Source organism: Pituophis catenifer, unplaced genomic scaffold (genome assembly GCF_029215685.1).
Source record: "Pituophis catenifer annectens isolate HBS135680 unplaced genomic scaffold, rPitCat1.0.hap2 SCAF_2, whole genome shotgun sequence".
Taxonomy (NCBI): domain Eukaryota; kingdom Metazoa; phylum Chordata; class Lepidosauria; order Squamata; family Colubridae; genus Pituophis; species Pituophis catenifer.
Genome location: NW_027256882.1, coordinates 145,327,469 through 145,341,325, shown reverse-complemented (window position 1 = coordinate 145,341,325; position 13,857 = coordinate 145,327,469). Strand labels below are relative to the sequence as shown.

General features: G+C 37.5%; 2 protein-coding genes across 5 annotated transcripts in view; one reads left to right on the top strand and one right to left on the bottom strand.

The window, feature by feature from the left end:
- Positions 1 to 8,860, top strand: part of ARSG (arylsulfatase G) — a 127,664-nt gene extending 118,804 nt beyond the window's left edge. For 2 of the 4 annotated variants that reach the window (XM_070937725.1, XM_070937726.1), the window contains 2 exons: positions 346 to 436; positions 7,564 to 8,842. In XM_070937725.1, the coding sequence (XP_070793826.1) occupies positions 346 to 436; positions 7,564 to 7,901 (429 nt within the window). In that variant the 3' untranslated portion in view covers positions 7,902 to 8,842. Of the gene's footprint in view, positions 1 to 345; positions 437 to 7,563 lie in introns of all 4 variants that reach the window. The other 2 variants (XM_070937724.1, XM_070937727.1) reach the window with 2 other exon arrangements.
- Positions 8,861 to 8,961: 101 nt separating this feature from the next.
- Positions 8,962 to 13,857, bottom strand: part of WIPI1 (WD repeat domain, phosphoinositide interacting 1) — a 42,849-nt gene continuing 37,953 nt past the window's right edge. The window contains exon 13 of the mRNA XM_070937728.1: positions 8,962 to 9,258. Within this exon, the coding sequence (XP_070793829.1) occupies positions 9,211 to 9,258 (48 nt within the window). The 3' untranslated portion in view covers positions 8,962 to 9,210. The remainder of the gene's footprint in view (positions 9,259 to 13,857) is intronic.

Sequence of the window (13,857 nt, the reverse complement as noted above, 5' to 3'; positions counted from 1 at the left end):
CTTCTACCGGTAAGTATTAATGGGAGCAACATAATTAGATGCATAATACTGTTTGAATTTTTGTATGTACAGTTCTTGATACTCATTGAGTTTAGTTGATTGCTTGCAGACATTTCATTACTCAACTAGGTAACATCGGTTTGAATGTTGTCATCATTCACTCACATTGATGAGGTTACCTAATTGGGTAATGAAACATCTGCAAGAAAACCATCAAGCTTAGAAAGGTCTCCACAGTTCAACCCTGAGCTACAGGTATTCTCTTCTATTGGAATGTATGCAACTTCCTATGACATTAAGCAAAAGAGACTACTTTGTAATCTCCCCAATTTCTTTTTCCTCCAGACATTATTCCATCCCAACAGTGGTGCAGCTGGAAAATACGGAGAAATACAGTCCCTTCGGCTGAACCAGTATAAAGCCTTTTATCTTACAGGTATGTTATTTATTGGGGTTTATTAGGTATTTCTGAATATTCCCGTAGTGTATTCTTCTAGTAATATGTATTTGAAAGTAATGAAATGTGAATAAAAGAAATTTTTTACAAGTTAGTTATTTCTAATCCCTAGTATCAAAATGTGTTAGTGTCCTAGCAATTATTTGTTTCCAGCTCTTCTCCAAACGGAGGAATTTTATAATAATGTTCTACATACAGAACAAGAAAGTATTTCCTCAGAATTTATTTTTTTAAAATAGACTGAATAAAAAGAGAAGCATCATCAAAAAATGATGGTTTTATAAAGTCCTATTAAATGGCATCTGAGTTTATTCTGGTTAGGGAGTAGACTCTCTGTTTTGCCATGGTTCATACCACTATGCCGAAGTTCAGGTAAAAAGTTTGATTTTGTTGAGTATTTTATTTCTGGATTTCAATAGAAGAGCATTGGGAATTACAGAAGGATTCTATGGACAAAGCTGAAATTGAGAAAATATTTGAGAAGATATGTAGTGAAACCTTGGTATGAGAACTGCTGCCTGATGGGAGTTCAAGAATTCAGCCTGTGAGAGAAGGAGTGTTGATTGGCATCCTGGGTGTTGTTATAGGCTGGTGGTTCTTGAGGTGTATACTTGGTCTAGAGGTTCAATTCTGAGATCGAGGTTCCCCAAGGTACTGTCCTTTTAAGGGAGACAAAATATACAGCTCTCTCTGGGCTTATGTTTCTTTTATTCTCAGACTTTTACTGCCATTTTAGAGGATTTCAATTTACATTCCACCATGCTCACTGAATCTTACTCTTCACACAGTTGGAGGGCTAGTCTGTGAAGTTCACTCTTGGCTGGCTCATACCTTCCAGCCATGAAAGGATCAACTCCCCCGACCCCACCCAGGCAGTCACATATCCCGTGTCTTTCGAGGAAAGAAAAAGCATGTGAAAAGAAAAAATAAAACAATGATATGATATTTTCCTAGGGATATCTGCTCCTTTTTAAAACAGCATTTAAAAAGCAAAACAGCAGGACAATTTGATGGTCTTCCATATGTCTTTTTTTTTTTTTTTGAATAGTCATATAAATCCTATAGAAGCCTATAGACAGGGGTTGGGCTTCTGAGCTATAATTACCAGGTTCTTGCCTTGTTCTCTGCCAGATGGCATAGATATCATTGCATTCAACCAATAGCATTACCCTTCCTCCCACAGTGTTTTCCCAGTGACTCCTCCAGAAGTCTATAGTTAGAGTCCTAATGTGTTTCTTTCTCTATGTCCTACCTACTTTTTCTCAGTAGGAAAAAAGAGCCAAACTCAAAGATAATGAAGGAGATGCATACATTGTCAAAGAGAAGACAAATACATAAAAAGCACTTCACCAAAAAAGTGAAAAAATATGTCATTGTAACAACAGTTGCAATTTTACATACTTTCTAAAGTTGTTCAAATATGTACATTTCTAATACATTTATATGACTATCATTTTAACTTACTGTATTCTGTATAAATGTATTCCATATTTTATACTTGTCCATACAAATTTACCCCTATAGGCAATCCACTTATAAATGGCAAATGCAGTCAGGTCTTCAGTCCATTGAGTGAAAGGGGTCATTTAATTGCAGTATCAGTCTTTTGGCTGTAATAAAGGCACAGAGAATCCATTTACATTGTCCAGTTGTCAGATTCCATGTATTCAAAAGAATATTATCCTCTGAAAATTATTGCTTTTGTTGCACAATCACGTTTATATAATCTACTACCTTCTTCTAAAACTTGGTAAGTGTAAAACATTGTAGAAAATATTTTAAAGAAACATTATCCTTAGTACATCTCCAATAAAATGCTGTTTTTGATTACTCTTTTCTATACAAATGTAATAGAGTCCAATAAATTCTAAATATTATTTTGTTGTTGTTGTATAAGTTGTAATTTGAGGTCATTGGCATTCTTGCTATAGAAGTTAATGCACTCTCCCATTATCTAGGCAATATAGGATTCTCTAATAATTCTTTATTGCATTGTTTCCTGAAATCCACATATCAAATTAAATTATTGATAACAAATAGCTATAAAAACTAATGGTAGAAAGGTTTTTTTAGTTTTAAAAGATTTAATAAGTTATTCTAATATCTCAGGTATCTCAGAAGCTGAAAATGTTGCTTGTCCAAACAATGTTGTTAAAAAAATATTGTAACTGTAAATGTTGTCATTGGGTGATATCTGATAATTTATCTCTAACACATCGTATATATTTTTTTTAAAAAAGCATCATCTAACAATTGGTCCAAAGTCAGTACCTCCACTTTCATTCAATTTTTCCATATTACCAACTTTTTCCCAATTTTTAATTTTGGGTTTCCCCATAAAATCAATTTTGGTATGGGCAAAAAGACGTCTGTGCCCTATTCTTAATGCTTGGCACTTTTCAGTTGTGATGGAAAGAACTCTTTTCAGCAATCTAGTATTGATTTTCATCTCTTCTTTGTCCATTCCATCACCAGGTTACACAGTCTGGATGCATTTATAAATGCATCCAGACTTTGCAGATAAAGCAAAGTAATAAACCATGTAATGGGTCTTAAATAATGTGCTATTGGATTATGCCAGTGATCAAAACCAGCTGATCAGTCAGATTTAATGATTGTGGATGTATTCTTGTTTTTGCCTTCCATAGCTTTGAGGAATGAATACAGGCAATTCTCAAGGTGGTTCTATTGCAGGAACCCTTGCATTACATATTTCAGATTTTAGGCACATGAAGCTCAAAAGGTAGTGAAATAGTTAATCACTAAATAATAGAAGGTGTTAAAGCTATACTTTTTTTATTGCAGACCACATTTTTATAAGGAAAAGAAGTCTGGAGGAGGGGGGAGAGATCTGTTTTTATTGGTTTCAGATAAAATACATTCATCTGATTAGCAGATCTGAAAGACAAATCAGTGTTTTCTGTCTTGCAATACTACAAATAAATAAATAAATAAATAAAGAGTTCCCAAGATAATCTTCGCGTGTTGAGGTTGGTCTGGCTGGATCCAAAACGTAAGAGCACAAATCTGAGAGTAGATTTCCAACAATGGAATTGCATAGAATGACTTTGAATGCTGATGGGATATGGCTCTGAGGCTAAATCCTCACTTATGCAATCATCTATTTGGCAAAATGTTGTGGGAAAATATGCAATCTGCCTTGTACAAACAATCATGGAAGATTTCATCATGATAATAACCAATGTCTCTAACAGGAGTGGAAAAACAGGTATTGAATGATTGAAGATTAGTGGAACTACAAAGTATCTCCATGAGATCCTAGGCCTACTCTTCTGTAGAAGCGTTACGCTGGCTGTTAGAACAGTTGGCCAAGAAATCCATCATCAGTATCTCCACATGCTGAAAAAAAGGAATGTGTACATAAAGAAAAGCTATTCTACTGATGGCTTATCTAGATGGAGTAGGCAAAGTCTCTATGACTATACTCTCTTCAACTGCCACTTCTGTGACTAGATTGATTCTGGATTGAAATACAGGACACACACATTTCACTTTTTGATCATGAGCCAAAGTAGCCAAAGTGGCTTGGTGACAGTCCAACTGTTCAGATATAAAATCGCTAAATTATCTCATGCTATATTGTTGATGGTGAACCTATGGCACGTGTGCCGGAAGTGGCACGCAGAGCCATCTCTCTGGGCATGTCAGCTGTCGCCCGTTGCTCTTCTGGGTTCCGGCGTGCATATGCGTGCCAGCCAGCTGGTCTTCACGGACGCGGGAGCACCGGAAACCAGAAGAGCAGCTCCTTGGAGCACATGCGCGTGCTGGAAAGCTGAACTTCCGGGTTCTGGTGTGTGCATGCATGCTGGTCTTCTGGTTTCTGGTGTGCATGCACGCACGAAGACCAGCTGGCCAGCGCGTATGCACATGCTGGAAACCAGAAGCATCAGCTTCCCGGTGCGCGCATGTGCTCCAGGGAGCTGGTCTTCTGGTTTCTGGTGCTCCCGCGCCCGTAAAGACTAGCGGGCTGGCACGCATGTGTGCGCCAGAACCCGGAAGAGCAACAAGCAACGACTGGTGTGCCTAGAGAGATGGCTCTGCATGCCACTTCCGGCACACGTGCCATAGGTTCGCCTTCAGAACTGCTCTTCCTGTTTCCAGTGCTCCCCCCCCCCCGCGCACCCGTTTCGGCACTCTGTGCTGAAAAGGTTCGTCAACACTGTGGTATGTCATGCACCCCATAAAAATGTCTTGGAAACTGGAAGAAGCTGGAAGTAGATCCCAGCAGCTTCTTATCTTACAGCTTCAACAATGTCTGGACTATACATCCAATAAGTACTATGGTAAAGTTCAATATGCTTTGAAAACTGTCAGTGGTGAGCATCCCAGCCAATACTAGAAGTTCTCATGGGAAGCACTGCTTATTAATAGGATTAGGTTGAGAAATAGCATGCCATACGATATGCTTTTTTGGATCTCTCCATCAATCCAGTAAGATGGAGATGTAGTCCAAACATATGGCACAAAATCGTTGAACTGCTGGTTTTTTATTTATATCCAAGGCAGTTAGAGTGATGGTGCAGGTTGCAAAACCAGTCAAGTCTGCACTGGACAAGTTGTTGAAACAAGGGACGTTAAGCATTCAATCATCTTTGGTTGCCTGGAAGGAAAACAGCTTTTCTGACTCCATCAAGATATGTTCCTAAATGATGTTACGTTTTGCAGGATTGTTTGGTTAGCAATCTAGACAGTTTAAAATATTAAAAAACCTCTTTTTCCATTCCTGTATAGTTCCACAAGTAATCATTTTTTAAGGTAAGGAAGCTTACAATAGTGTAGCCTCCCCAAAAAGTTACTTACAACTCATCCTTGAAGTTACTACTGCCATTTCACCACCCCCACAATTACATTTCAAGCACTTAACAACTGACTCAAATTAAAACTGGTTGCAGTGTCCGGAGACCATGATTTGCAACTTTTTTTTTCTGGTTTCCAGCAAAAAAATGCCCATTTAGGAGAAGGCATTCACTTACCAACCACATGGTTCATTTAACAATCATGTGGTTCAATTAATGACCATGATGCTCGCTTTACAACCATCATTAAAACTGTCATGAAATCAAATCAGGTCATATGGTGACCTGCTTAATGCCGTGATGACTTGCGACCAAAATTCTGGATTCAGTTGTGATAAGTGTGTTGAATGAGGACTAGAAATGTAGAAAACTAGAATGAGGAAATGTAATGTGTTTCTACAGTATGTACGAGTCATATATTTTTATTTTAGTGATCTCTCTTCTGAAATCTCAAGTAATACATTACTTAATGCATTTCCTCTGCAGTTAATTAAGTAAATGTTGCCTGTTACGACCAATAATAATTGGTATCTGTATTCATTCATAATTTATCCATGTTCTTTATGCAGTAGAACAGCATTTCCACAACTTTTCAGGATCAAATCCCCTTTTGTAATGCTTATACTCCTCCACCTATGATTTAAACTAACTCCCCTTTTAATAACTCATTGAATTTGTAATTAAAAATAAGTACAAGAACTTGTTAAACATTTTTTTAAAAAATGTGTGCATATAAACATTAATGAAAATGTGAATTGATTGACATGAAAGGAGCAGAAGTACACCAAATTTAATCTGAAAGATAATGCTTTTTCTTTATGAATTTAAAAAGTTTGAAAAACCACAATATATAGCGCAGATCAGTTTTGAAATCCAGTTATTCCTTTGTTTTGTTTGCACTGTAAGCTTAAAATCTTCTTTTTCACAAATGTACATAAAAAGCAGAAAGATAAATTCCCCTTTCCCAATTCCTCAAGTTAATTATCCAAATTTCCTCCAGGCTTGAATTTCTGAAATGTTTTTGTATTTGAATCGTGTTTTATAGTGCGTGCTTGTTCTTGCAAAACAACTGGCAAAGAATGGATTATAATTTATGACTAGGGTTGCTAGAAAAGTTGTCTGGGAAATAGGAGATGAATTCTGCTATTCTTCTGCAAGGCAGTCCTGGGGAAACACAACTTTGCCCTTTACATCTTTGTAATATTTACATCCATTGGCCTTCATTTTCAATGATGAAAACAGGGGAAGTTGGTCATCTCAGTTTGCATTCAGTATTTCCAAAACTGAATTATTCCCCCCCCCCAACTATTTTTTGTGACTTTGCATTTGGTTTCACATTTGTAGAGTTTTCCATGTAACTTTGAATGGAAGTTATTTAGATTCAAGAATTTCAATCGTATGTGCCAGTGAAAGGTTTAGTCTGTGGACACATTAGACAATCCTGTTTGCTTGCTTGCTTGAGAAAAAATTCTGTTTCACCATTCAGTTCAAATACTCTGAAAGCCAGGAATTATATGAAACAATTGTTTTAATGATTTACTTCCAAATACATGTAAAAACTGCAAAAGATAACTAATTTAAAGCATTGATCTTCACAAAACTTACAATTTTGATTGAATATGTGAATACTTCCATGTTTTACTGCTAGTTTACAAGACAAAAATCCCAACATAATGATGCATGGAATGACATCCTGTTGCAATTTGGCTGCAAATATTGTATTTATATATTTCGCTGCTGAGTCTAGAATTGAAGAATTCTATCACAATAGTTACATTCCTTTTCCTTTTGCTGAAATCATTGGATTAAGTGCTTACCCTTTGGCTGGACTGTACAGGTAGTCCTCGACTTACAACAGTTTGTATAGTGACCGTTCAAAGTTACAACGGCACTAGAAAAAGTGACTTCAGATTTTTCACACGACTGTTGCAGCAACTCTGGTCATGTGATCAAATTTATGATGGTTGCAATGTCCCGGGTCACATCATCCCCTTTTGTGACCTTCTGACAAAGTCAGTGGGGAAACCAGAGCCAATGACCATGGTACTATTATAACAAATAATGATTTACTTAATAACTGTGGCAAGAAAGGTTGTAAAAGGGTACAAAATTCACTTGACAACTGTCTTGCTTAGCAATGGAAATTTTGAGCTGAATTGTAGTCGTACATCGAGGGCTATCTTATGCTCAGCCCACAGTAGTACACCCAGATTATTCTTGCTCATAATGTAGAATAGTTGCCTCAAAAGATAGCAGTTAAAAGAACTTGGGTGATTTGTCTCTTTCTAGGTGGTGCCAAAGCATGTGATGGAAGCATTGGTCAGGAAGTTCACCATCAGCCACCTCTCATTTTTAACTTGCAGCGTGATATTCAAGAGCAAGAGCCGATGGACATTCACAGTGCTGAGTATCGTTCTGTTTTGCCATTGGTAAATAAGGCCCTTATGGATATTCTTCAGGATATTGCATCAGATAATACCTCTATAGCAGATTATTCTCATGATGCAGATGTGATCCCCTGCTGCAACCCCCAACACTTGGCCTGCCGATGTGAATCAACTTATTTTTGGAAAAATGTTAAACAACTGCCAAGTTTGCAACCATCTGTGTCCTCCCAGGAGAACTAGAAGTCATGTGGACAAACTGCTACAAAAATTACAACATTCTAGGTTTGGATTTTATATAATAATTTATCTCATTCTACACAATTTAGCTCGACTCATAACTGAAATATGGAACTAAAATGTTTGGACGGCTATTTGATACACCTTGATTAAGTCCAGCTCAGCTAGAATCCAACATCACAATGTTATGTCTCTTTGTACTCTTTGTGCATCACAGAAAAGCAGAAGTGGGGATGTCAGAGCATAAGACAAATAATACAAATTACAACAGAAAGGCAGGAAAGAACTATATTTTGGTATATTTTAACAGAAGCCATGTGCATTTCATAAAGTCAGATTATAATCCAAGTACCTCAGAGAAAGTTTGGCATTCCAGGCAGCAAATGTCATCCAAAGTTAGACAACGTTAAATTCGAACAATTAAGAGTTGTGATTCTTTTGTAATAATACGATGTGGTTAATTTTTTTATCAACCATTTGCCAATATTACATGTAACAGTTTCTTTTTACAGTCATTCAGACTCATAATATATTTTGATTTTAAAAAAATAGCTCTCATTGTTGAGCTCTCGACTCGATTTGTGTCTGATTTTCCCTGAAAAGAATAATTGAGGCCGGGGAAATAGGCTGCCACTGTGTAGTATAAGTAAAAAAGTTTACCATGAATTTACATGTGCACAGTTTATCCATACAACTTAATCTGGACTGATATCAAGGCTTTTCTTACCCCTTTGCTGCACTTTGCTTCCCTGAAAGGGAAGTGTATGATCGGGGTTATGTATGCATTTATTTCCCAGGTTACATAAGAAGGAGGAACATGAGTGGAGACACAGCTCCTGTTAACCTCATGATGATTTTATTGACAAATATTTCAGCATTCCTCCAACTCTGAAAGTTGGGGATTTCCTTTTATTCAAGTAGATAATTGCAAAAATATTCTGCATGGGTAAATTATCATGTGTATACTGTACAAAGACATAAATCAGTAGGTTCTTTTATAGGTACATTTATACATGACATAAATAAGAAAAGAGCTAGCTGGAGTATAAAATTCAGCTTCAATCAGATGCATTTATACTGTGGTTCTTGAGAACAATGTGCATATAGAGTACATTGATACCAACCATAGAGCATTTTAAGAAAATACACAAAAGAGGGGCAGAATACGTCAACTAGGAAAAGAGAAACATACTGTGTGAAAAGCACTGGAGCGTCTCTGGTTTGCCCCACATTTGTGGGTTCTTCTACATTCCCCCTTGTTTTTCCAAACTACCTCCCATCCGCCGCTCTGTGTTGTGTTGTTTGCCTCTCCTCATGATCGCTTCACTTTGTTCGTCCGGCTTCCACGGCATAAGATTATCTACCAAAATCAAAACAGAACGGCCTTACTTTCCCTGGTCATGTGCCGTTGAGCATGGGGCGCTGCAAAAAGGCTTGAGATGCATGCAGAGGGAAGCGGCAGGGAGATGAAAGTCATGGCACCGTTTCAGTTTTGGCAAAGCTGATGGATTTCTGGGCCTCCCTTAGGGCTTTGTCCTCAAATGACAGGAAAAAAAATCTGTCTCGGAAATAAATGTGTGTTGGGATCTAGATTCAAAATATATTCCTAGGTTAAATAATGATTCCTGCAGCGGCTTCACTGCAAATTTAGGGACACACTGGATCAGCTTGAAGAATCAGTTATTTAAACATGTAGAAAGAAGTTAAGGCAACAGCTCAGCATACTGGCTAAAAGTAACATTTGTCTTGTGAGTTTGTCACTCCAAAGGCCATCGTGAGAAGTTGTCAATTAGAGTACAAAACAAACGGAAATTCTTGTTAAGACACAGCAAGCCTTCCCAGCTCTTTGAAAAGTGCCTGATGCTTCCATTTCTCAAAATCTTAGTCATACTGTTGGTGCTTTACTTCACCAGCTTTTGATCCTGTTAGCAGTAACCCGTAGTTTACATTCTGACATTACAAAGTCACAACTCAACCAGCAAGAGAATATGGTACTGTTGCTGCTACCCATCTTATGCAATATAGTGTTAACGCTGAACATGCTCCGTAAACTATTTCACAAGCAAAACCAAGATGGCTGTCCTAAAGCATTCATGTTTAAAGGCGGATCAAGGCTTCTTGACAGTTTCCATAATTGTTCCCATTTTCCATAGAGGCGACAACTTTTATCATATCCAGAACAATTCCAAGTAGAGAATGATACATACCATCATCTCTGTAATGACGTGTTTATTGTATTGGTTCACAATAAAAGACAAATAAGGCACATAAGGAAATGTGGCATATTAGTGGATTATGGATCTCTGGTAATAGTATGTACTGTTTTTATTATTATTTATAATAATAATCTGGCTGTGTGCCAAATCTTAATAATTATTATGTATTCCATCCTAGTATTTTAGGTCTGGTATGGTAAAATTAATTCAACTCCCTTTGGCCTCATGTGCACATCTTTGTAGTTTTCTTGGCAATGATATATTTCCAGGAATTTCTTTAATTTTTAGTTTCCAGTTTAGTCAACAATCCTGATATTTCTTGGCAGTCTCTCCTCTTAATACGGTACACATCTGACCCTGTTTTAGCTTTTTGAGATCAACTCAGATTGGCTAGATCTTGTCATCTAGCTCTGCCTTAAGCTGGGATTTTTGGGCAGATGAATTTACAGTAGATATCCCAAAACGTCACTTGTGATAGTAGTAGATAGTAGTACACTTGAGACTTGAGTTGGACCAGTCAGTCCATCTCTTACTTATTTTTCTGTTTACATCCTGCTTTTTGTTTTTATAAGTAGACTCGAGATAACAAATATAGACAATGCTCCTTCCTCCTACTATTTCCCCCCCCCCCACATCAACAACCACTCTGTGAATTGAGTTTGGTTAAGAGACAGTAACTAGCCCAAAGTCCCCCAGCTGGCTTTCATGCCTAAGGCGGGACTGATATATGTTCCTTAAGAATAAAACAAAACTCTAAATATATATACTTCCTTTTCTGCTGCTAGGGTTCCTGTAAGTACTGTACCTGGAATGTATATGGGCCAGAGAACAAATTGCATTGAAAGTGGATAGAGACTGCAATCCTTCATCCTAGAATGTATAAAGGCCCATCTTAAGGAATATTGGATTTGAAAGGTTTCTGTCTCTGATTTCAGGAGGGAAGCTATTAATGGGAGAGAAACCAATGTAAATAATTTCTCCATCGCTTCTGCTCTGCTGATAGAAACCTAGTAGGACTTAGAAACCTTATAAGTTTTGATGTTGAAGTGTTACAAAATGAAAGGTAGGATTAACTTGGATAAGAAACACAGAGACGTCTTAAGAGGCTGTTTATTGAAGTCCCATGTTTCTATTTATTAAATTTAGATGTTGTCTAACTCGCATCAATTCTGGGAGGTTTACAAAATGTTTTTTTTTTTAAAAAAGTTCAAACAGACAAAAAACAACATAAAACAAAAAAGAGCAAAGATGGCAAACCCAGATAGGAACGAAGAAAAGAAAGAAAGAAAAGGGGACTTCAATCACATATACCTCCTTTGCGGCTTTCTTTTCATTTCTTTTCTTCATTTTCATAGCTTACTTACTCCATGAATAAAATACTTCATTACCACGATTTTATACTGTATTAAGGGTGGTTCATAAGTAGCACAGCAAAAAACAAAGGATAAGAGCATGTCTACCAATCAAATTACTATGATTTGAGAGGCATGAGAAATGCTAAAGAACTGTAATCTACCCTCTTCTATTATGGCAGCCAAAGGTAAAATAAAACACATGCTTAAAAACAAATGGAATAGTTCCTTAATGATCTGAACAATATTACTGAGCACAATTAGAGCAATTGCTAATTAAAGCTACTGTATCTGGGCTGCAGAAATCTAGATTAGAACTAGATGGGGTTTTTTTAAAGGTACAAATTTCATAATTTTATAATATTAAAAAACTGCAACACTAGCACCAAGCACAACAAAGAAAGTAATTATACAGTGAAGAACAAAAATCTAAATACTATACATTAATTAAAATTGGATAAATGTGAGTGAATGGCCACTGCATGGCAGCAAAGAGCTATTATGGATTTCGGTATCAACTTGCTGTCATGTAATAGCCATCCTACAATTTTACAGCCCAGATAGGATAGCTCTGGAAGCTCAGTAAATTTCTATGCCCATGTATTAATGTAAGAAGTAAAAACTGGGAGAAAACAAATCAGTTTTAAATATAATACTTTTTTTCCTGAATACTGGTCATGGTCATGATTACCTTTAGAAAAATTAAAAAAGAAGAAAACAAACAGAACCCCAAACTGGCTTAGCTACTAAGAAGTAGAAGGGACATATTTAGCTCTGGCTTCCCTGTAGAATCAGCAATAAATACCCAAATTGAATGCCTTTGGTCTCCAGTTTTAAGTATAATTTTCCACTTACTGTAGCTTTAAGGGGAAATACATATAAGTCCATGCACAGGCCTAGTGAGCAAAGAAACATGGGTCAGACCATGCCATTACAGATAGTCCTCGACTTACAACCATTTGTTTAGTGACTGAAGTTACAGCAGCACTGAAAAAACTGAATGGCCTTTTTTCACACTTATGACCATTGCAGCATCCTCATAGTCACCTGGTCAAAATTCAGATGCTTGGCAACCAGCTCATATTTATGACGGTTGCAAGTGTCCCAGGGTCATCTGATCACCTTTTGCAACTTTCTGACAAGCAAAGTGAATGCAGAAGCCAGATTCACTTAACAACATGCTACTAACTTAACAACTGCAGCGATTCATTGAAAAACTATGACAAGAAAGCTCATAAAACAGGGCAAAAAATTCACTTAACTATCTCGCTTAGTAATGGAAATGTTGGGCTCAACTGTGGTCGAATACTACCTGTAGAGCAACCCTTTGTGCACCTGAAGAGGAAATCTTTGGGTCCAACTGATGCCCTAGAGAGAACCACTCATTTCAGAAATTATAGAGCGGCATACCACATCCTCATTTTCCCTCCCAGGTTTAAGGGCCTTGACAAACTATTGAGATGGTCAAGGCAGAGGCAGATAACAGCAGAAGCAAGACAGGTATCTAAACAAGCTGTAGTATGGAGGTATCCATGACGTCCTGGCTACTTCCAATTAAAATCACTTGAGAAGGAAGGGATCACTTGGAGGATTTTGGGCAGCACTAGTTCCAGGAAGGCTGCTCTCCCATGATCCCATTCTATATTTGGAATTTTTCAGCCACCTCCATCTCATATAAAGAACCAGCTGGAGCAGTCCCTACTCTCAGGAAACTTACGCGTCTTAGAAAAGGGGTTGTTAAATCTTAGGAACAAGCAAGCCTTGACTGAAAGGCCTGGCAAGATTAAAAAAAAACATCCACAAGAAGGAAAAACTCAAGCCAATATAAACAACCTATTTGAAAAATGTCCCCATGAAAGAAGTTTTAAGTCCTCCCTTTTAAAGGTCAAGTGAGTACAACCCTTCTTCTTCCTTTCCCCCATTAGATTTTGGATAATGCACCTGCATCAACAGAGACGGAGAAGCTTCAAAGATACGGTCTCAAAGCTCGGTGAATTCAGGCATCTGCTGGGATGGCTGCTCCGTCTCTTTTTGCCTTGTGTCCCTGACATTTTATTTACTTATCTATATTTCATATTTCTTAACCTCTCATCTCCCCTCAGAAATAGATAGCCTCTGTCTCTAGTAGCCCAGGCATGGCAGTAAATCCCCCTGACCGCTGCAACTGCACACAAATGACGCTGGTGATCCCTTTCCCCTGATCTTGCTACAAACCTCCTCCTCCCATTATGGAGAAAGGGCAGGGCAAGGTGGTGTGCAAAACTTCAGACAACCTTCAGACACCAAACAAAGTACCACGGGATGTAGAAAATAAGGCTAGAGGAATCAAATGGGAAATACAACCCTTCCTTTCACATTTCTGAGACAGCAGCCCTTTGTTAAGTTTCTCTT